The 21657-nt window shown below is 34.0% G+C and overlaps 4 protein-coding genes and 1 pseudogene across 6 annotated transcripts; 2 read left to right on the forward strand and 3 right to left on the reverse strand.

Annotated features, from left to right (window-relative positions):
* The first annotated feature begins 596 nt into the window (after positions 1-596).
* On the forward strand, positions 597-3910 carry LOC120160284 (uncharacterized protein At1g76660-like). Of its 3 annotated transcripts, XM_039170698.1 has the most exons (4): positions 597-888; positions 1048-1144; positions 1939-3118; positions 3352-3910. In XM_039170698.1, the coding sequence occupies exons 2-4, from the start codon at positions 1112-1114 to the stop codon at positions 3543-3545; spliced, it is 1407 nt and encodes a 468-aa protein (XP_039026629.1). In that variant the 5' UTR covers positions 597-888; positions 1048-1111; the 3' UTR covers positions 3546-3910. The 3 variants fall into 3 exon arrangements, with proteins under 3 accessions (XP_039026629.1, XP_039026627.1, XP_039026628.1); XM_039170696.1 differs by lacking the exon at positions 1048-1144 and having other exon boundaries at positions 1936-3118; positions 3352-3909; XM_039170697.1 differs by lacking the exon at positions 1048-1144 and having other exon boundaries at positions 601-888; positions 3352-3904.
* Positions 3911-5415: 1505 nt separating this feature from the next.
* Positions 5416-6628, reverse strand: LOC120160258 (stromal processing peptidase, chloroplastic-like). The gene is made up of 3 exons (XM_039170670.1): positions 6366-6628; positions 5893-6205; positions 5416-5771 (listed from the first exon to the last, which is right to left on the reverse strand). Exons 1-3 carry the CDS (start codon positions 6542-6544, stop codon positions 5523-5525), a joined length of 741 nt encoding a protein of 246 aa, XP_039026601.1. The 5' UTR covers positions 6545-6628; the 3' UTR covers positions 5416-5522.
* Positions 6629-7478: 850 nt separating this feature from the next.
* On the reverse strand, positions 7479-8761 carry LOC120160159 (S-protein homolog 20-like). The gene is made up of 2 exons (XM_039170590.1): positions 8438-8761; positions 7479-7601 (listed from the first exon to the last, which is right to left on the reverse strand). Exons 1-2 carry the CDS (start codon positions 8759-8761, stop codon positions 7479-7481), a joined length of 447 nt encoding a protein of 148 aa, XP_039026521.1.
* A 2623-nt stretch (positions 8762-11384) lies between these two features.
* On the forward strand, positions 11385-14409 carry LOC120160257 (annotated as a pseudogene).
* Positions 14410-16624: 2215 nt separating this feature from the next.
* LOC120160259 (protein MIZU-KUSSEI 1-like) lies at positions 16625-17477 on the reverse strand. The gene has a single exon (XM_039170671.1). The coding sequence runs from the start codon at positions 17342-17344 to the stop codon at positions 16631-16633; it is 714 nt and encodes a 237-aa protein (XP_039026602.1). The 5' UTR covers positions 17345-17477; the 3' UTR covers positions 16625-16630.
* Between the last annotated feature and the right edge of the window lie 4180 nt (positions 17478-21657).

Raw genomic sequence — 21657 nt, forward strand, 5'->3', positions numbered from 1 at the left:
TGAAAACAATCAAGGGAAAGAAAGGATTTTTTTTGGTTATAAAAGTTGAGTGATAAAGTGGACAATTGTTGAAAATGGGTAAATATAGATTAAATATGTAGAATATTAAAATGTTGAGAGATAATTTAAGAATAAAAATAAAAAATATATAAAATTAAGAGTTAAATTTATTATTAAGTCAAATTTGTTAACTATCATATCATTTTTTTAATAACATGAGATGATTACAAGTTAATAATTTAAAAATTCTCTTAGCTTATTATTAATAACGCACATATACTTTACGGACACAACTGTTTGAACTTATATATTTTCAGAAAAATAGTATTTCCTTTTACCTTTGAGATCACTCAATAGGTTCACTATCATGCCATCTTCATTACTTCTTTAACAAAAAGGATCAACTTGTAATTTTCTATCAATTCGGGTGACTATTTTGTAGCTTTTTATAATTGAAGCATGTAACTAAAAAATAGTTATAGTTGGGAGATCATCTGATTATTTTATCCACAATTTCATACTAATAAAAGGAAAAAAAAAATAAAGGTGAGCAAGTAGCTGGGCAGGCCAGGCCTAGAGCAGTGTTGAGGAGTAAAGGAGTGTTTGTCTTCCCTCACCTTCATCCTCCAATCTTTTCCAAATGTTGTGAAACAAATAAAGAATCAAAAAGAAATGTAAATGACTGATGGAATTTTCTGGGTCATCAGCCTCCACTTAATTTAACTTTCTCCTGATTATTCTATATGTTCTCTTCTTATAGTACTACTGCTACTCGTATATAAACAAAAAGAAAGAGAAAAATCTTAATTCAGAGCTAAAGAGAACAAAAAGAAAGAAATTCCACCCACAATGGGTTCCGAGCAGAACAGATTCCCCCAGCAAGAGCGGGTACATTCTATTTTTTCCCGTACCTTGTTTAGATCTGTTCATTTTGCCTCCAATTTTGTCTCAGATCTGATTTCATTTCTGCTGCTACTTGTTACTCTATTGTGCTCAGATTTGCTTGCTAGTTGTAATATGGTGTTCTTTTTTTTTCTTTAAAAATAGTGAAAATCAATTGGAAGGAGGAGGAGAAAAAATTATCTGAGCTGGGCCCATTTGATTGAGACCTATGTACACTCTTGATAAAATGCTGGATTCCTTGGTGTGGTTGATTTTCTTCTTTGTGCTTTGTTTTCGTTGAATTGTCTTTAGTTATCGGAGTTTTAATTGTTTCGTTTTTCTTTGATCGTACATACATGTACTTGGTTTCTTTCGCTCTTTGTTCATCTACAGATCCAGCTACTTCACTACTTCCAAAGTTCAAATTCTGTTTACCGAATAATTTTTGTCGACGATAGTGAACTTTTTAAGATACATAGATCCCTTCTCTCGAGTCTTGAACGTGATTTACCTAAAATCTCGTCGTTTGACAGCATCATCTTCAACTCTGATTGTAAATCTAACTTTAACGAAAGCTCAAACTTGCAAATACGGCATTGCGAATTTAATTAACCATGCCTTTGGCACTTAGGCTTTAAGGATGCCTTCTTCTCTTTTTCTTTTACTTTTACTTAAAGTTCTTGTTCTTCTTCAGGGACCGTGGGTTTTCTGTTCTGGGTTATTAGGTTGAAACACCTGGGTTTGTATTATCATTTATCACTAGGTTTTACCAGCATAGAATAAGTTACATGACACACGATTCAGCATCTTTGTAACGATTTGCTCCCTCCCGTTTGTTTTTTTGTTTGTATATGCGAAATCTGGGTATTTGTTATATGCATCGTCTTTTAATGTTGCAGTAGATGTAGAGATATTTCTAGTGCTTGTTTATCTGTTTCTGAATTTTGTATGATTTTTTTAGAAGTTATGGGGATTGCTGGTTTTTACTTGTTTAATTTCAATTTTCCTTTCTAGTATCTGACGTAATATGTTGATGTTTAATCTTGTTGTTAGCAGAAGAGATGGGGAGGATGTTGGGGGGCATTTTCCTGTTTCGGTACACCAAAAGGTGGAAAACGTATTGTACCTGCATCTCGTATGCCTGAGGGCAATGCATCAGCCGCCCAACCAAACGGTTCTCAGGCTGTTGCTGGGTTGACCAATCAAGCTACTTCATTAGCTCCATCGCTTCTAGCACCGCCTTCTTCCCCAGCTTCATTTTCCAATTCTGCCATCCCTTCAACTGCTCAATCACCTAGTTGCTTCTTGTCATTATCAGCTAAATCACCTGGAAGGCCGCCATCCACAATATTTGCCACTGGACCATATGCCCATGAGACACAACTAGTTTCTCCTCCTGTTTTCTCAACCTTCACAACCGAGCCTTCCACTGCTCCTCTCACTCCTCCTCCCGAGTTGGCCCACCTGACTACCCCCTCTTCACCTGATGTCCCTTTTGCCCGGTTCTTGACCTCTTCTGCAGATCTTGAAAGTGCCAATAAGAATAATTATATTGCTGCAAATGATTTTCAATCTACATATTCACTTTACCCAGGCAGTCCTGCTAGTAGTCTCAGATTACCAATCTCTAGGACTTCAGCCGACTGTTTGTCATCCTCCTTTCCTGAACGGGAGTTTCCTCCACATTGGGATCCTTCAATTTCTCCCCAGAACGGCAAACATTCCAGGAGTGGTTCTGGCAGGCTATTTGAGCATGATGTAACTGGTTCCTCTATAGGGTCTCAAGATACTAATTTCTTTTGTCCTGATACATTTGCACGATTCTATCTGGATCAGAATCCACTTCCTCACCCTGTTGGGAGATTAAGTGTTTCAAAGGATTCGGATGTTTACCCTACCAATAGCAGTGGGCATCAAAGTAAACAGAGTAGAAGTCCTAAGCAAGATGTAGAAGAACTTGAAGCTTATAGGGCTTCCTTTGGATTCAGTGCTGATGAAATAATCACTACTACTCAATATGTGGAGATTACTGATGTTACAGACGATTCGTTTACAATGACACCTTTCCCTATAGATAAACCTGCTGAGAGTACGGAACTTGCACCGGTTGCCAAAGGACCAAAGGCAGAGAGGTTACAGGAAAACTCTTTGGGTGATATGAAACGAAAATCAAAACCTGATGTTGTCAATTGGGCTGGACACCATGATGTGCAAGTGTCATGTAATGGATATGAAGGTAAAATGTTCTCTAGTTGATCTGAAGTTCATTTATTACTCTGGCATTTGGTTGGTTGTCGAGAAATCTTGCGACTACAGTTTTACTGAAACCTTGGCATCTTCATATTTAACCTTCTAAGAATTTTGGATATCATCTGGACTGCTTCAGCACTGTAATGGGATTCTCATGCATCCTAGTTATTGTGCCCTGTTACATGAAAATCAATAATGTTCTCTCCTAATATGGTGTAGATCAAAAATCAAGGGGGCAGGTGGCTGATGTCTCTGGATCAATTACACCTATCAACCATCCCTTGACCGATGAAGAGGATGTACTGTTGAAGAAGAGTTCGTCAAGGAGCAGGAAATATCAAATGGGCTTGTCATGCTCTGATGCGGAGATTGACTATAGGAGAGGAAGAAGCTTAAGAGAACGTAGATTTTGAATTCCATGACTAAGAACCAACTAGAGAAACAAGTAAGTTAATCCAGCTGCTCCCAGATGTAGTAAAACTGCAGTGTTCTTTAGTTATAACTCGTGTTAATGGTTCTCTCTTTCTTTTGTTGTCCATCTCTGGGTCAGATATGTGACTTGATGTCTCTGATTATGAGTGTATTCTGTTACATTGACCCTAGCTTCCTACTTCACTGTGATTTACATGTTATGTGATGCATGTAATTATTTCTATATTATACTTTTGTAAAATGCAATTTACAGCTCAGTTTACATGTTCAATGGTGCATGTATTTTGTGTAATGGATCACATCTGTATATTAATGCTTGATTATGTGGGGATTCGTATCTGTATAATATAACGTGAGAGCCGAGCCGAGAGAGTAATGTTTTCTATGGGTGGAAACTGAGTTTTTGAATACATTTTACTTAATGAAAATGTGATTATATTAACTAACTTTATACCCTTTGAGGGTATGTTGCCAGTGCTCTTGATTTCTACCCGCCTAAGGGTCAGGTGTGCCTACGTACGGAACCACACTACGAAACGATGTCATAGGTTGTGCACAAACAAAAACATCTAGACTCATGAGTCTCACCGGCGAAAAGCAAATTCAACCAATCGATATAATATCACATAATTTATTTTGTTGTATATATCATATTTTCTATTTTTTTAAAAAAAAAATCCTTTAAACAGATTTAAACCATTTTTTTGCTTTTACCAAACAATAGAAATTGCAGAAAAACAGCAAAATATGTAATGAGCTCTGAATTCATTATATTTTACCTTGCACGTTTAAAAAAAGGAAGATGGTTACCTTATTCAACCAAAATTCCCATCGTTCCAAAGAATACCAAATCATGTAAATTCTCAATTCCAATCCCTTCCTGCGAGAAGGGGGTTTGTGAGAGATTTCCCAAAATGTACTTCAAACCAAAATGATGGTGCCAACGGCATCAAAGAGGTTCATGTTGTTGGCCTTGTAATGGTAGATAAACCGCGACCTACCGGAACAACTCCTTGAAAGCCTTCACTTGATTCTTCCTCTTCTAAGGAATCTGTTTATAGAAAACAAAGTAAAAATGAATAAAAATATAAAGAAGAATAATCTGAGGCAGGTCCTCACCTGTAGTATCTTCACCGGCATTAGCCCCTGCAATTCCCAATACACGAGTACAAAGAATCTTCATCCACTTTCAGCTGGTCATAAGCAAGGTAGATGTCTTCAATAGAAGCACCCTCATACAGAGATGTAAGCTCTTTGATGCATGATATGTCCTGAATTCCACAAATTTGGAATTTTTTACCATGACCATGAGTCTAATAAGAATTAGTTCTTACACAAGTATTATGACGTGTGTTATTTTATGTGGCTATGTAGTTTGAAATTGGTGTGAAAGAATGTGTTTCAGGTGGGGGAAAAACAGAATTTAGCTAGCTTTCATTTGTTTAAGTTTATAAACACAATCCTTAAACCCGCAGGCAAAGCGGACTCTTTTCATGAGACACGAAGCAGAAATTAAGTCAAATGTGTATTGGCTTGGAGTATTGGCTCACCTGCAAGCTTCTTCTGTTCCTAGAAAGGTGAAATGAAATTAGATAGTTCAGTCTTTATATTCTTATTTTCCAATATTTCATACTTTTTTTTAATGTGAAAAAGATTGTACCGACATTTTTGTAACACATCACTAGTCCCGTGCTTTCAACATCATAAAAACCTATACTGTGTAAAAGAAGCTGGTTTTGAAATTCAAGGTAACTATCAATTGTGATTACAATCTGTCATGCCTAAGAGAAGAAATCTAGAAAATTATGCTCATGGTATTTAATAGTTTTAACACCCAATAAGAAAGAGAAATAAACATTCAAGCATGCACTTATAATGTTAGTCAAGATGGAGTATGACTTTATCTCAGAATTCTTTTACATCCTTAAAAACAAGAAGCTGCTAAAGTTGAGAGGGAATTATACCTGTTTGCTGGATACTTTATTTGGCAAAATAAGGTAGCGAAGGCCATTTTTCAATTGTCCTCGGTGCAACTTCGGGTGGGAAGGAAGTTCAGCACACAAAAAACCCTCTAGTTCAGTTGTTTGTAATTGAGGATATAATGAATCAAAATCTTGCTTTGCAAGAAGACCAGCTGGCAAGGCAGTACTTGCTGCATGCGGTTCATTTGGACCAACAGTAGCACATAGAGGACGGATATAATTGCCCTGAAACAATTGCTTAATAAGATGAATGAATTGAACAAATAACACTCTAGGATTTTTTTGTTTTTTGGCACTACACTGAAGCAGTTGAAAGCAGCATAAGAAACAAATAATTGGTACTTAGACGAGTTTTGAATGTGTGGGCAGAGAGAGGAAAGCAAGATCTCTGGCGAAAGAACGACGGCAAAGATTTTGAGGTAGGAAACGGTGTGGTCTTGCCGTAGCAGTTGCGGCTAAGGGAAGAACAGCAGCTACGGCAAGAACAGCAGGGAACCCAAGTTTTCAACTGTTGTGAGCTTGAGACAGAGGCGCTCCATTTCCATGCTTTGGGAGCATCGCTCGTCTTCTTCTTCATCATCTTCAACTTCCTAACCGTATTATTATTCCTATTCTGGTATAATTCAATAGAATTCATATCTCTAACGTCACCCAGCCACCTTCATGCACCATAACATGCCCATTTTAAATCAGGGTTAGCTCTCTTAAAAAATGAAAAGCAATAAACTCAATAAATTTGAACACTTTAAAACGAAGACCAATACATGAACCACAATTACACCCAATACAAAAATAAGAACAATAAAAATAAGAGTTTACTGGGAAGCTGCAGGGGCTGAAGCTGAGGGAAAGTGGAAACGGGTCAAAGAAAAAGAAGCGGCGGGAAGGGGGATGTTAACCCTAACCATGCTTCTCCTCCTTTTGGAAACGGAAGAGTCCCATCGGGTTTGAGGGACTTGGATTCCCGCCATCACCAACGAGCTTGTCGACGTTGCCATGGCTCGCTACCCAGCTGCGGCTGCTAAACGAGCTTATTTGTATTATTTAGTAGTTGAAGATGATAACTAATTATTTATGTGAGCTCCTAAAAACTACAGGAAATGAAAAGCTAATAGGAAAAAGCCCAGTTGAATATATAAATTCCCTTTGCTTGTGTTATTAGACCGATGATTGGTTAATGTGTTTGACTCGTAAATACCGATGCATTTAAAAATGTTCTTTTCAGGATAAATATATATATATATATATAATGTATATAAAACATATACAAATAAAATTAAAGAATTAACACAATTAATAAATTTAATAATGAATTAAAAACGTCAAATTTAAAAATAAATATTTATCTATCCTAACATTGACGTGCATCCATAATTGTCTGAACTGTTTAAACCGAATTGCTCGAGCCATCCAAAAGGAAAAACTTGGAAGGGAAATTCAAGCCTCAAGTCACAACCGTCGTGGTCCTTTTCGATTCACAACTATCTTATTCAGTATTGTGTCGTGTCGGTTTTAAGCTACAATAAAACGGTGTCGAGTGTCGAGACGTATAAAAATTAAAGGGTAAATTCAACATCTAATCACATAACTATTCCCTCACTCTTTTTTAGTCATCGTAGTTTTATTTTGGGTAAATTACACAATTCCTTACTGAACTATATTCTCTCTCCTAGTTTATTCATTGTACTTTCAATTATTCTAATTCACACACTGAACTTTCGAATTGTTCTTGTTTTGATCACTCTTAACTATTTTATTATTATTTTTGAATGACGTGACATTTTTATTACTATTTAATTTAAAATAATTGAAAATATAAAATAAAAACAAAAGGTGGTCGGACGCCACCGTCGACCGCCGTAGATGGTGGTCGTTCGGTCCCAAATTTCATGGGTCTTGTTCGTCTCGACACCCTGAGTCCGAATTCGCCTTCTATTTTGCCGGAACTTGCTCTGAAGTTTCCTCACTTTCGATCTCCAATTTGTGGACTTCAAAGCAAGTTCCAGCAAAATGAAGGATGGATCCAGACTCTGGGGGTTGAAATGAACAAAACCCCTGAAATTTGGGATCAAAAAGCCACCATCTACAGTGGTCAGCGGTGGCTCCCGACCACCTTATATTTTTATTTTATATTTTCAATTATTTTAAATTAAATAATAAAAATATCACATCATACAAAAATAATAATAAAATAATTTAGAGAGATCAAAACATGAGCAATTCAAAAATTTAGTGAGTAAATTAGAAAAATTGAAAGTACGGTAAATAAAATAGGAGAAAGAGTATAGTTCAATAAGAAACGATGTATTATACTGTTTAATTTTTTCAATTTACTCATTAAATTTTTTATTTGCAATGGATGCTGAGATCCGTCCAGGAATTGTTATAGATTAATACATCGGCTTTGTGCAGCAATAAACTCTCCTCGCTCGTGACGAAGAGTAGCATTAGAAACCAATTCATCAACGATAAATTCATATTTGCTTGTGATAATGCTCAGCTGAATAACTTCAGAAGTTATGTGTAATTTTAAAGTGAAACGGACTGTCCTCATTTAATAACCGTGGCCAATGGAAACACCCTGCAATTTGGGGTAATTGGAACCTTTAGGTTCTTTATGTTTGTATAACAAGATTTTAATTCCTATCTCTTTCGTCACCCAGCCACCTTCATGCACCATAATGTTCCAACAAGTGGTGGAACAACAAGGTAATAATTTCAGTACATTACTACAACACGAATAAGACATGTAGTGGGTAATTTACTTGAAGAGATAAAAATGTTGTTTTTATTGCAAATAGTGAGAGTGACTAAGCATTGGTGTTCCAAGGGTAACAAATATCATACTTGGAGGTTCCGTAATTAAGCATACATGGACCGTCGGGCCTTACATTCCACAAGCAACGATTACAAAGACGTGAATCCCTGTTTTGCACGTAGATGTCGAACCAATGCGTCGTTCCGTCCCATTCCATTCTGCAGTAAAACAAGGTGACCCCCCAGAAGTGTGGTCGGAACTTGAACTCGAAGTAGTTGCGGTAAGGGAGAACATGGACGCCGAGATCGTCGTTCTTCGATTTGCAATGGATGGTGAGATCCGTCGTGAAATCGTTATAGACCAATATATCAGCTTTGTGTAGCAAGAAACCCGCCTCGCTCGCGGCAAAGAGCAGCACTAGGAACAACAGGAAACCGTTGGACGATGATGGATTCATGTTTGCTTGTGGGTTGTGATGCTCAACTGAATAGCTTAGGGGGTTGTGTAGTTTTAAAGTGAAACGAGCTGCTCTCATTTGATAACCGTGGCCAAATATGGTATCCTAACATAGATGGAAACGCCCTGCAATTTGGGGGAAATTGAAACCATTAGGAATTTTTCTTTTGTACAATGAGATTTCGATTAAGCCTTTACTATGGTTAGTTGACTTTTTTTTTTAAAAAACAAAATAAATTGGAAATATCTCAATTTACCTCATTAATGCAAAAATAATTATTCTAAAAATATACATTACAAAATAATCACTTTTCGACTCATTTTTCAATCACTCAAGATAACAACGAAATCATCGCATTATCTTCTACTATTGTATTAGTTGTGGCTTTATCTAAATCACTTTATAACTCAAACAAATCAACTCTAAATAAAAATTTCTTGAAATCTCAAATCACTTTTATCTATAATATCCTTATTCTATCGATGTAGAATCAATATATATAACTCGTTTTTTCTTTCTCTGCCTTCCAATGTTGGAATTTAAAAAATTTACTTCATCATTGAAAAATCAAAAGGAATTCGAAAATAATTTATATGAAAAAATAAATGGAGTGTTGAATGTATTTTATAAATTCTAAAAATTCAATTATAATATTATTAAGGCATTAAATATTTAACAAAACAATTAAAATAGAAGTAAATGAAAAATATTCGTAGGCTTTATGATGGAGCCGGCTCATCTAGAAACATATTCTTTTAAGGAAATTTCATGCAGGTGTTCTTTGATCGAGAGAGGCGTTTCAATTACGTTTTTGCATGTTATTTTATACCCTCGGTCAGTTGGTTGCATGTTTCTAATATGTTGGTCGATTATGATGAAATGACAGATGATAAGAATATTTAGGGTAAATTAAGTATTTAGTCATCCAACTATTTTTACGGTTATGTTTTGGTCATCCAATTTTTTGAAATCATATTTAAACTTACATTTTGGTTTTATTTTGATCATCTGTCGTTAAAAAATTAGCAATGAAGGTGACTTTTCACCGTAAGATAATGTCACATCATCGTTAAAAAATAAAAAAAAAACATTCACGTCAATAATTCTATTTTTTTAATACATGAAATCAAAATATTAATTTAAGTATAATTTTAAAAAAAGAGAATAAAATGATTAAACGGAATTACAAAATAATTGGACGACTAAATACATAGTTTACATGTTTAGTAATAATCTTATCCTAGATAGGTTAATTTCAATATTTGTTTGTATGCTACTTGGAATTTGGGTTAATATAATATTAGCATGTGAGTTTAAGTTTTTATGTTAAGGAATGTGAATTAGAGTGAAATCATATACGGTTCATATGCAAAGTTTATATTGATATCATGATTATTCAGTTCAGTTAAAAACTATTAAATTATTATTTAAAGGTATAATATATTTTATTTTAATAATGTTTGTCTTTTTATTATTTTATATAATATTTAAATAAATAAAATTAAAACTAATTATTTAAAGATATGAAACCAAAAGGATTTAAAAAATAATAATTTATCACTCAATCTAAAATTATTTGTTGACTAAAATTTTATAATTTTTATTTAATGTGATAAAATCTAATTTGATATAATATAAATTTATTCTTTACTTGTAATATATTTTGGTGAAAGGAGGATATTACATCTTAATTACATCAGGTTTTATCCACTTCCAACATACGTGATACTCACAAGACATGGGATTCAAGGATAGAAGGTGCTGCTCAAAAATGGAAGAGAAAATCATTACTTTATATCATTCTAAGAATAGCTTGGAACGCTTTCAATTACTTGATTTGGGAGGAAAGAAATAGAAGAATTTTCAAATGTGGATCAAAAACAACGGACCAAGTTATTAATTTTGTCAAAGAGTTTGTTCGTATTCAACTTAGTGATAAAGATGTCAGTAGAATTGATAATGTAAATTATAATCTTTGTATCTATTGGGATATAGTCTAGTCTATTTTTTGTTGTAAATAGGGGTTTTTACCCCCTTTTGGGATGTTGGTTGTTTGTTGAACCTTATTCTTGGATAATAAAAATCTTACTTATCCAAAAAAAATTATAACAGAGGAAATCAGCGGGTTGATTGAGGTGGTAAGCAGATTAATATAGCTTAAGTAGGTTTCGAGTTCAATTTAGTTCCTACCATCACCAATATTTAAAATGTAAAAAAATAAAAAGGAGAATCGGGTAAACGAGTTTGTTCATGAACATAAATGAACCGAACGCACATTTGTTCGTATTTTTTGTTTATTAAATGAATATAAATGCTTTTGTTCATACTCGTTTATTTAGCTTAACAAATTATTATAAACGAACGTTATAAGAAAGGTTCACGAATAATTTACCGAACGCTCTATTCATTTACGCTCCTACTCCTTAGACACTTAAAATTAACTTTAGAAACATTAAAAATCTATTTTTAATAAAACAAATCTATAATCACCTAAAACTAACTTGAGTATAGTTTAGGCACTTATTTATACATTAAGCCTTTTTATAAGATCGACATCAACTCAACGGCGTTATCGGAGTCTGGATACGGTTCCTCCTTTGATTTATGGCGGAGGATTCCAATACTTAGCATATTATATGATTTTGTTCGAAAGGAATTCAAAAAGGAAAATGAAAAAGTTAGTAGCAGCGGTGCTCGCAGCAGTTTTGCAGTTATTGCTTGCAACCGCCGCTTCAGTCGACGATCATCATCTCCTTTCTCGTATTGCTTTCGGATCATGTGCCAATCAAAGTGCTCCTCAGGTTTTATTTTCTTTCATTTTTTCCCTTTATAGTTGTTTTATAATTTTTTAAACCCTAAATCCTCTGCATTCAATCCCAACTATCATATCAAGCAAGTAGTCTATTAGTTTGTAATTTGTTCTGTTCCTTCAATCATATATAGCAAAACAAAGCAATTGTTGTGTTATGATGTATTCTTCCAAAAAAAAAATTCAGCCCATCTGGGACGCCATCAACGAATTTGATCCCCAAGTTTTCATATGGCTGGGTGACAACATATATGGAGACATTAGACGTCCTTTCAGCATTTTTGGAAAGGAAAGGACGATTGGCCCCTGGAAGAATGCTCCCAGATTCGTTCCTTCACCTTACTCGGAAATGCTCTCCAGATACAACATGGCTAAGAACGTTCCCGGTTATTCACGTCTCCGTGCTAAGGCTAAGGTAAGCTAAACTAGGCTAAGATAAGGCTAAACACTCACTGGTCACTGCATGTCTTCTGTTCATATGTCCAATCCATATAAATCTATGCTAATCTGTTATGCATATTTGCTCGAGGTCATTGGTACCTGGGATGATCATGATTATGGACTAAATGATGCTGGCAAAGAATTTTCTGGCAAAACTACTAATCAGAGACTTCTTCTCGATTTCTTAGATGAACCCCAAGACAGTCCCAGGTCACCCCTTCTTCCCTACTACATTTGCAAGCGCATTCATTTGTTTTCCCTTTTGTTAACTTAATATTTTGGGATGGGATTATTGGTCATAATGTAGGCGCAAGCAGGCTGGTGTTTATACATCTTATACATTTGGCCCTTCTGGTAAACAAGTCAAGGCATGACTATAACATGCTTTCCAATTATTGTGTGCTCTCTAGAAATGGATTAAAGTTTAAGTATGACTGACACTTTTCTCCATCTCTTTTTCTCTCTGTTTGTCAATATCAGCAGTTATACATAGATTTCTACTAATATTGGTAAACTTGCTTTCTCAGATTATCCTATTAGATATTCGGTACTACAGAGATCCTCTATCTAGTGGCGGGAGCGTCTTGGGGGCTTCACAATGGACATGGTTAGAGAGAGAGATGAGAGGTCCACCTTCGGCCCTTACCATTATTGTCTCTTCTGTTCAGGTATTTAAAATGTTAACTAGATGATTCTATTATGAGGTTCTATATTTGAATTATTGACTCCTTGTTGGAAAGCATTCAAAATCTGAACAGTTTGTCTAGAAAAGATTATTATTCCAATTTTCACATTCCCTTTGTTTTTTCAGTTTCTAACCCAGCATGACTTTGAGATGTTATGCCTTTAATTCCAGGTTATATCAAACCTTTCTGGTACAACTGGCCCCTTATTTTATATGGAGTCTTGGGGACGTTTTCCAAAGGAGAGGAATCACCTTTTCAAGTTGATAAATGATAGTAAGGTAATAATGCAACATTTTTATCATTCACCTTTATTTAAACCAAACTACTTCATATAAACAGTGATATGTTGGATATTCTTCCCCGTCCCGTTTGTTTTTTCCTGTTTTGATCTGATGGCACTATACCGTTTTATGTTCCTTTTTCCCGGGCAGAGAGATGGAGTCTTCTTCATTAGTGGAGATGTTCATTTTGGAGAGATAACGCGATGACTGTGCTGCTGGATATCCCTTGTATGACATTACCTCAAGTGGGTTAACACAAGCTGTAGAGAAGGTGCTCCCGTCACGATTTCATTTCATAGTTAGATTTTTGGCATGGTTTACTCCTAGTACCATGAGAGTTATGAACCAGCATTGCAGATATAGGTCATGCACATATGGTATGCTCATCATCTCTCTCTTTTTTTCCTTTTAAAATTTTTACATGTACGTACATGCTGATGAGTTTCCATGTTTTTGGATTCTGTAGGCCAACCAAATTTTGGAGCATTTCAGATTGATTGGGATGCATCTCCAATTAACTTGAAAATGCAAGTCCGAGATATAAACGGACTTCATGTGACTGGTGTAGATATTTCATTATCAGAATTGCAAGCATGGAATTCTACAATTAAAGCAGGACTAGAACAGAAACACTGCACTCTGGAAGTGAAGTTGCCATGGATTGTTAGATATCGCTTGGCTATTCTGGTTTACTCTGTTTTAGTTTGTAAGCAGTTCTTCGAGCTTTCTGTTTTCTAACTAAATCTGTCCAGCCTCCTTTTTTCATCAATTTTAGTAGCATTAAAAAAATTGGCACACAAAACTGTCTTGGAGGAAACAGTATTGTGGAACATGTAGAACATGAGCTGTAGTGCAAAATGAGCCTACCATTTTAGAAGTGCAGAAAAGAAGAACCAAGACCAGAACATACTTGGCTTGTTTTAGATATTGATTATTGAGTCTTTAGTTAGAACTACCCTTAGGTGTTTGATCAGATGTTTACCATATGCTTACTAATTACATTATTGCAAATTTAAACTATACTTCCATAGGAGCACCATCTTCTAATTTCACAATCACAAGTACTTTTTGTTTACAAATAAGGAAAATAAGTAATTTTCTATGTTATTACTTGATGGTTTTGATTGCAGTACTTTGCTTAAATACGGAGTTTTAATTGTATTTCTATATTTTTCTGTATATCTTTTCCTTGTTATGGATTTCCTTTGTCCACTGTTGCAGTGTTGCTTCTTGCTTTGGTTGGACTAATTTCTGCAGGAGCATTACTCTGCCGGGCGTGCCTCAAGAAATGCAAGACAGATTGAACTTTGTTCGATATGGAGTTCAGTATAGAGATCATCAGGACAGATTAAGAAACGTAGTATCTGACACACCAGTTTAGTGCTATGTTAAAGTAAGGGTAAAGGATAAATATATCCTTAAATTGCATTACACAGTATCTCATAAAACTAGAGGCGAATTCTCTCCCCCACCATCCGATTCACCGGTAAGTACTTCTTAGTTCTTAGTGTAATTGCTGATCATCAGAGAATAGTTATTTCCTTTCAAGTGAATAGCTAAGATCATCTATAACATGAATTGCAGATTTAGTTTGAGAAATTATACCTTTTGGAAATTAAAGATCAAGTTCAGTTCACATACCCAAAGAAAAAGTAGAAATATTAAAGAATCTCGACATGACGGTGAATTATATAAAGAATCTCGAATCGATTTTCGTCTTGGTTAATGCGCATGCAAAAGTAGTGCATATCCGAACATGCTATATATATATATATATATTTAATTTGGTTGCATGCATGCATCATGCATGTAATTACCTCAGAGAATGAGAGAGGTAAACAAAGCCAGACTTGCTTCTGTTAGTTTATTGTCATTGCTTCTGATAAAAGTCACTTTGAATTTCTGAAAAATTAGTACTGCACACGGTCACACTTACAGCACATTTAGCACAAGCATTGATACGTCTACCATGTGCATGCCTTGAGGAGAAGAGAAGAGATGCATGCGACACCATGACACACTTACATGTATATGCACCAAGTTATTTTGAATTTCTGAATGGTAATAATAAATTTAATTATCTTTCAATATCTCAAATATAAATATTTAAAAATTATAACCTAAAACATGTTGGGATTACGTAAATTATTCGTTTAAATAATTATTGGTTGATAGTTGCAAACTAAATTTAAATTGTCACATATATTGTGCTTGAACATTTGGTGCATGATATTTTTGTAAATATTTTGGGTCAGGATGGATTGAGTCGGAACTTTTATCTTAAAATCGAACTCGGTTAGACTTTAACTTCATTTTACAAAACCTATATCATTCGTTCCAAATCATTCTTACTCAACCGAATTTGGTCAAACCGCCATTTACTTTTAGTCATGATGCATGGCTCAAATGATTTGTTTTTGTAGTAATCTGTTTGTCAGTCTTTCAAGTGCAATGCCTTTTTCCTCTTAAATCATCAATGGCGTGGCATGGGGGCATCTTTGTCTCTTCGCAGTTCATACCATATGTCGTTGCTTTCGTCGCCATGTAAAGTGTTTATCTATGCAATTGCACGCACTCATTTTTTCCAACTTAATAATTATTATAATTTACATTTATTCCGCCACAATAATTGTGATTTCTGAAGTTATGATTCTAATTGAATTTTTTTTAACAAAATACACTTCCTTTTTGTATAGTCGACGCTGACAATAAATAAAATGATTTTTTTAAAATAATAAGAAAATCCATCACTTTAATTTTATAATTTTAATGCATCAAGACTCGGTTGACATAAGCAGTTTGACCATTTCTAATTTCATCTCTCATTTGAATCATTACCAAACCCCCCTTACTCAAGCACTCATCCACGACTTGCCATAAAACCCCTCCTAAATACATTATCTCAATGGAAAACCATTCAAAACAAAGAAATTAGAATCAACAAAATTGTAATCCAAACACCGGCGCGTAATCTGTAAAACAATTATAAGGAAAGTTAAAATCGAAACAAAACAAACAAGGAAAAATAAGAGAATAATAGAAAAAAAATTCTTATCCTTTTTTGCTGAGGATTATTTCTGGTGATGGGGGAACCTTCTTGAAAATTCGAACGGTAAGGAAGTGTGATGGAACGAGAGAAATAACAAAATTAAAAATTAAGATGATCGACGATGGAAGATCACTAATCGAACTATACATTTTTGGACATCAATATTAATCACCTCAAAACAAAGTTGTTTTAGCCACATAATCACAATGAAGAATAATTTTATTAACGACTTTTAAATTTTAATGACTCAATGTCTTTTTTTTATTAATATAAGGTGATTATAAACGATATTATGTGTTCTAAATGCTATCGACTATTTGATAATAAACGTTCAGATATCTGAAACCTTTCGACATTGAAGTAAATAGAAACCCACTGTTATGATTGAATATAAAATTTAATAATAAAATTAATGTAAAATCTAAATTCAGTAATGTCTCATATAATTTATAATGTTTTTTTAATACGACGACGTCAAATAAAATTTAAGTATTCTTTTTACCATTAGATAAGTTTTAAAAGAATGTAGAGAATGAAAAGTGAGAGAATTTATTCATAGTAATGTGATACTTAAATACAAAGTAATATATGAGATGTTAAGTGTCATGATCTGAATAGGAAAATACTGAGCTCCTGGGCAGTGCTACCCAGTGGATTAATCATGTGAAACGAGTGCGAGTGTGGTGACCCGAACACCCTCTGGAAACTAGCTCTCATATACATCAGCTCCTCCTCACACTTCCCCCCAACCCGCAAAACCCCCGCCCCCACCGACACCGACTGCATCATCTTAAGCACCGCCGCGTCGTCGCCGCTCATCTGCCTCTTTATGGCGAACCCCACTTTCCTCCCGTTACAGTACATGGACCAAACCGGCACGTCATAAAGCCAGCACGACGACCTCTCTTTGCTCCTCTCGCACTCCAACGTCATTCTCATCAGCCCGTGCTGCATCTCCCTTGCCAGGTACGCCGTGGGAATTCCCAGCTCCAACAGCAGAAGCGGAGATCCCCGCGTGTCGTCGTGCAGGCAGAAACTCACACGACCCTTCTTGTACCCGAAGAAGGTTCCCGTGATGGTCGAAGTCGAAGGCGACGTCGACATGCTCAACGAGCCGTGACTCGAGTCCGTGTCGCTGCTGGCTACCGAGGCCGAAGGAGGAAACCCGAAACAAGGGACCAAGCATTCGACCAGGGACCATATGGATCGTCGAAACCGAACTTCACGCCCACATTCGATGGAGGTCGCCATCGCCATGTCCATTGTGTTTATATGGAGAGGACCTCTTTGATTCCCAAGGTCTATCATCATCTTCATGGTAATTGACTCTAAAACAACAAATCTGTATATAATGATTATAGGAAGCTTCAACTAAGTTGTTAATTACAGATAGATATAGCGATCATATGCACGAAAAGCAGTAGGTGAAGCCTAGTGGGATGTATTTTCTTTTGCCTTGTGGGTGTTAGAAGTGAGGGGAGGCCAATTTGCAGGCAATAAATAGATTTTTTTTACAAGAATGGTGCATGCGAGAAAATAATAAAGAATAATGGAGGGCAAATTCGTTATTCCAAAAAATGACAATAAAAATTATTATTTAAAGAAAATCTCTGTTTCATAAAAATTAATTTCAATGAATTTTTATGAAAATTTATATTACTGGAATATTAAAATTTTAAATAATAATTTTTATTATAACTCGTCTTACTAAAACGACGAATTTATTCTTCCTCTCATCCATCATCCTAAATTATATTTTTTTTCTGGCAATTTTATTCCTCTATTTTTTTAGAAAATGGCATATATTATTTAACTAAAAAAGGCCAATAAATAATTAAAGAAAGCAAAAGGTAAGTGGGCAATAATTCTGCCCACGAGGGGGAGGCGGGACACAGCCCTTGGATGGTGATGCTACTGCGCGTGATTGACCAATTCAGAAACTTTGACGTCTCCTGTTAATTTAAGGATAAACTACAAATTTTATCACTTAACTTTTTTTACTTCTATTTTGGTCCAATACATTTAATTTTTTAATTTAATCACCCAACTTTCAAATTACTTATATTTTGGTCACTCCACCATTAAATCACAAATGATTTGATGACACACTAAATCAAAGTTGTTTTTAATTCTTATCCATTGTCAAATTCATATCAAAATAGCCTCGTTTTGGATCTTTATACAAGTCATTTTATAAGGGGAAAATGGCTTTTATAAAAACTTAAAACAAATTTCACAATTTAACTTTCTTCTTAATTTTATTTTGGTCAATAAAATTTATAAAGTTTTAATTTAATAGCTCAATTTTTGAATTACTTCTATTTTAGTCAATTCATCATTAAATCATAAATAGTATGATGACACATGGAAACACGGTCATTTTAATTTTCTTATAAAATGTCAAATTAAGAGCAAAAGGACGTTATTTGGGTCCTTATAAAAAGCCGTTTTATAAGGAAGAAAAAAGTCTTTTATAAGGACTTAGAACAATGTCGTTTTCGTCTAAATTTGACATTTTGTAGGAATTCGAAATGATATTTTTGGTGTGTCATCACACATTTGTGATTTAACGGTGGAATAATTAAAATAGGAGTAATTCAAAAACCGAATGATCACATTGAACAATTCTAAACTTTAATGACCTAAATATAAACAAGAAAAATTTTGAGTGATGAAATTTGTAGTTCACCCTTAAATAATCCATGTAAAATAATAATAAATTTAGGGTGTTGGATTGTGAAAGTGTACCAGAGTGATGCAGCATGGGCCATGCTGGTTTGTGTGTCCACAAATAATAATAATAAGTAGCAGTATTAATCAAACAGTGTTTTGTAGGCAAATCGATTGATTTATGCCTTGCACCGCACGTGTCCCTACTCCCTAATAATTCAACCAACCCCAACATTATTTTTCCGACCTCTTCCCTCCATGCAAAACAATGTATCTTGTATCATACATTTTTCATGTCCAATACAACATTCAGCGATAAAGTTTTAGAATACGATCGGAAGCGATTGTCTCTTTAAAAATTTTAAATTTATATATATTTTTGTATTTTTTTAAAAAAATATATTTTTATTTTTTAAATGTTTTATAAAATTTTTATAAAATTTTATAAGTTCTAATCGTAACATAAAGTATTGCGTCTTTCCTTGACAATATTGTCACCTTTACTCTCACTTGAATTACTATTATTTTATTTGAACCTATTATTCTTTAATTTAAAGATAAATTGAACTCACCTCAATATTTAAAGGAAGTGTTAATTTTTCTAAAAAATTTAGGTTCGAGCTGTTCCATGAACAGAGTGTATTCGTTATCAATGACTAAAAAATATTATAAAAAGATATAACCTTATAATCATTTCATAGTATTTAAAACTACAGGTAAAATATATAAGTAATCTATTTTGTTTTTGGTCTACCTTATTTTAGTTGCTGGTTTTGAAATAGTAATAATTTAGTTACATTATTGATTTGTCTTATTTTTGTCTTGAGCCATTAACTCCCATTAATTCGATATGATACATTAGTAAAAAAAAGATTTAATTTTATAATTAATCTCATAGCTTATAAAATTTTATTTTTTTCACCCTCTTCATAAAAAAATCTAAAATTAATTTCTCAAAATATTCATCCTCTCTAATCCTAAGTCCTATCCCTAACCCTCATCCATTTTGTCGCCTTAAGTCGTTGTACAACCTCAATGTATTTTATCCAGCCTTTAGAGGAGCTCTAACCCACTGGTTGCCTTTTATCCAGCGTCTCCAGCATTCCTACCCCATGGTCGATTAAAGTTATGCTCTGCAGCCCCATCACACATTCGACCTGGTTCGCTCAACCAACACTCCCGCCTTTGATTTTTTGTTAAACGAGGATGAAAAATAATCAAATTATGAAAGTTTAGAGATTAAATTATAAAATAATATTTTTATTAATGAGTCACGTCATTAAATTAATAATATTTAAAGGTTCAATGATAAAAAAAAAGACTAATAACGTAAATGACTAAAACATTATTTTTTTTTCAAAATCAATAACCAAAATCATATAGGATAAAAATAAAATAAGTGTAGTTCACCCTAATACCAATGAATGAAAAAAAACTATAATTTTTAAGATTTATTATGATATAAAAGTCCCCCAAAATCATTACGCATGCACCTACAGTCTCAGACAAATCAGTGGGCGAGGCACACATATAAATATCTATCTTTTATGTACATATGATACAAGGAAAGCGTAGGGTTTTCAAAGTGGGTTTGGTCCATTGAGAGGCAACAAAGAACGAACGAAATACAACTTATTAACATAAAATTAAAAGAATAGTCCTAACCGAAAATTTTATCAAGAATATAAATTTTTAGATTATATAAGATAATATTTTAGATTAAAATAAAAAACATTATGCTCTTTTTAATATTTTTTATTGTAACAAAAATTATTATAAATTATATAATTTTTTCGATTATAAACTCTTAACTTATAGTAATATAACATTTTTAGATACAACAACAAATATTATAAATAATACAACTTTTTAAATTAAATAATATAATGTTTTAAATTAAGAAACGTCTTAAATTAATTACTCGTGAATCAAAACTACCAAAAAGAAAAAGAGAAGCGGAGAAGGACGGATCACATCAGATAAAGTAAAAGGTGAGCAACAGTGTAGAAAAGTTGTAGGATAGGATGCATGAGCATGCAGGAAACACGGATTAGACCCGCTCAGTCCTTCGTGTCCCCAACTCATCCACACGTACCAATTCCTGTCCATTCTCATCGTCCTCTTTCCTCACAATGCTTCTCTTAATTCAAGAAAAAACATGAGTGGCAAATGATTAAGATGATTGTTCTGATATACTTGGATTTCAACAGAGATTACATGCATGGTTAATTTGGTATTATAATAATTAGTATGCTCTCTATGAATAATTTATGTCTAATTTTAATTTAGATCATAAACTCTATTGATGATAAAATGTGACCTATTTTGATTTAAACGGAGAACCTTAACTGATAAATAGTATAAATAGTATTCGACATATTCATGTCCTTTGTGCTAGGAGACTTATAAATCGAAGTGTAGGTGTTAGATCTAGGGTTATGATTACTATTCAAAAGTTGGTAAAATGAATTGACCTCGTCATTATGTAGTCGTTTTTTTTGTTATGGACTTGATAACAATCAAGTCAAAAATCTAAAAATTGTTCGGGATGTGAAACTTCGAAAGCCTCGAACTTTAAAAGAGGCCCTCCAAGGTTCTTGACCAACAAAGGATATCCGAATAAGGTGTAATACTTGTCTCCTTTTACTTAAGGGAGAGTTATAAAGTAAATTGAACCGAGATTTGTAAAAGTGTGTGATACCTCAATAATGTAAGTTATTATTTTAGCAGAATTTTTTTGTATGCATATTTTATGGAGGATTCTCAATACATAGGTATAATTTAACAAATGGACATAAATATCTCTACCTAAACATGTTGCAGAGTACCTCGGCGTTTGAGTACATTTGTATGAACCCATAATTCAGCTTTATTGTTATCTTAATTATTGTAAAAATTAAGCGAACAAATGTTAGACTATGCACATTTGTCTTTGTGGTTATATATATATATATCGTGTG

Source organism: Hibiscus syriacus, unplaced genomic scaffold, assembly GCF_006381635.1.
Source record: "Hibiscus syriacus cultivar Baekdansim isolate YM2019G1 unplaced genomic scaffold, ASM638163v2 tig00111392_pilon, whole genome shotgun sequence".
In the NCBI taxonomy this organism is placed as follows: Eukaryota; Viridiplantae; Streptophyta; class Magnoliopsida; order Malvales; family Malvaceae; genus Hibiscus; species Hibiscus syriacus.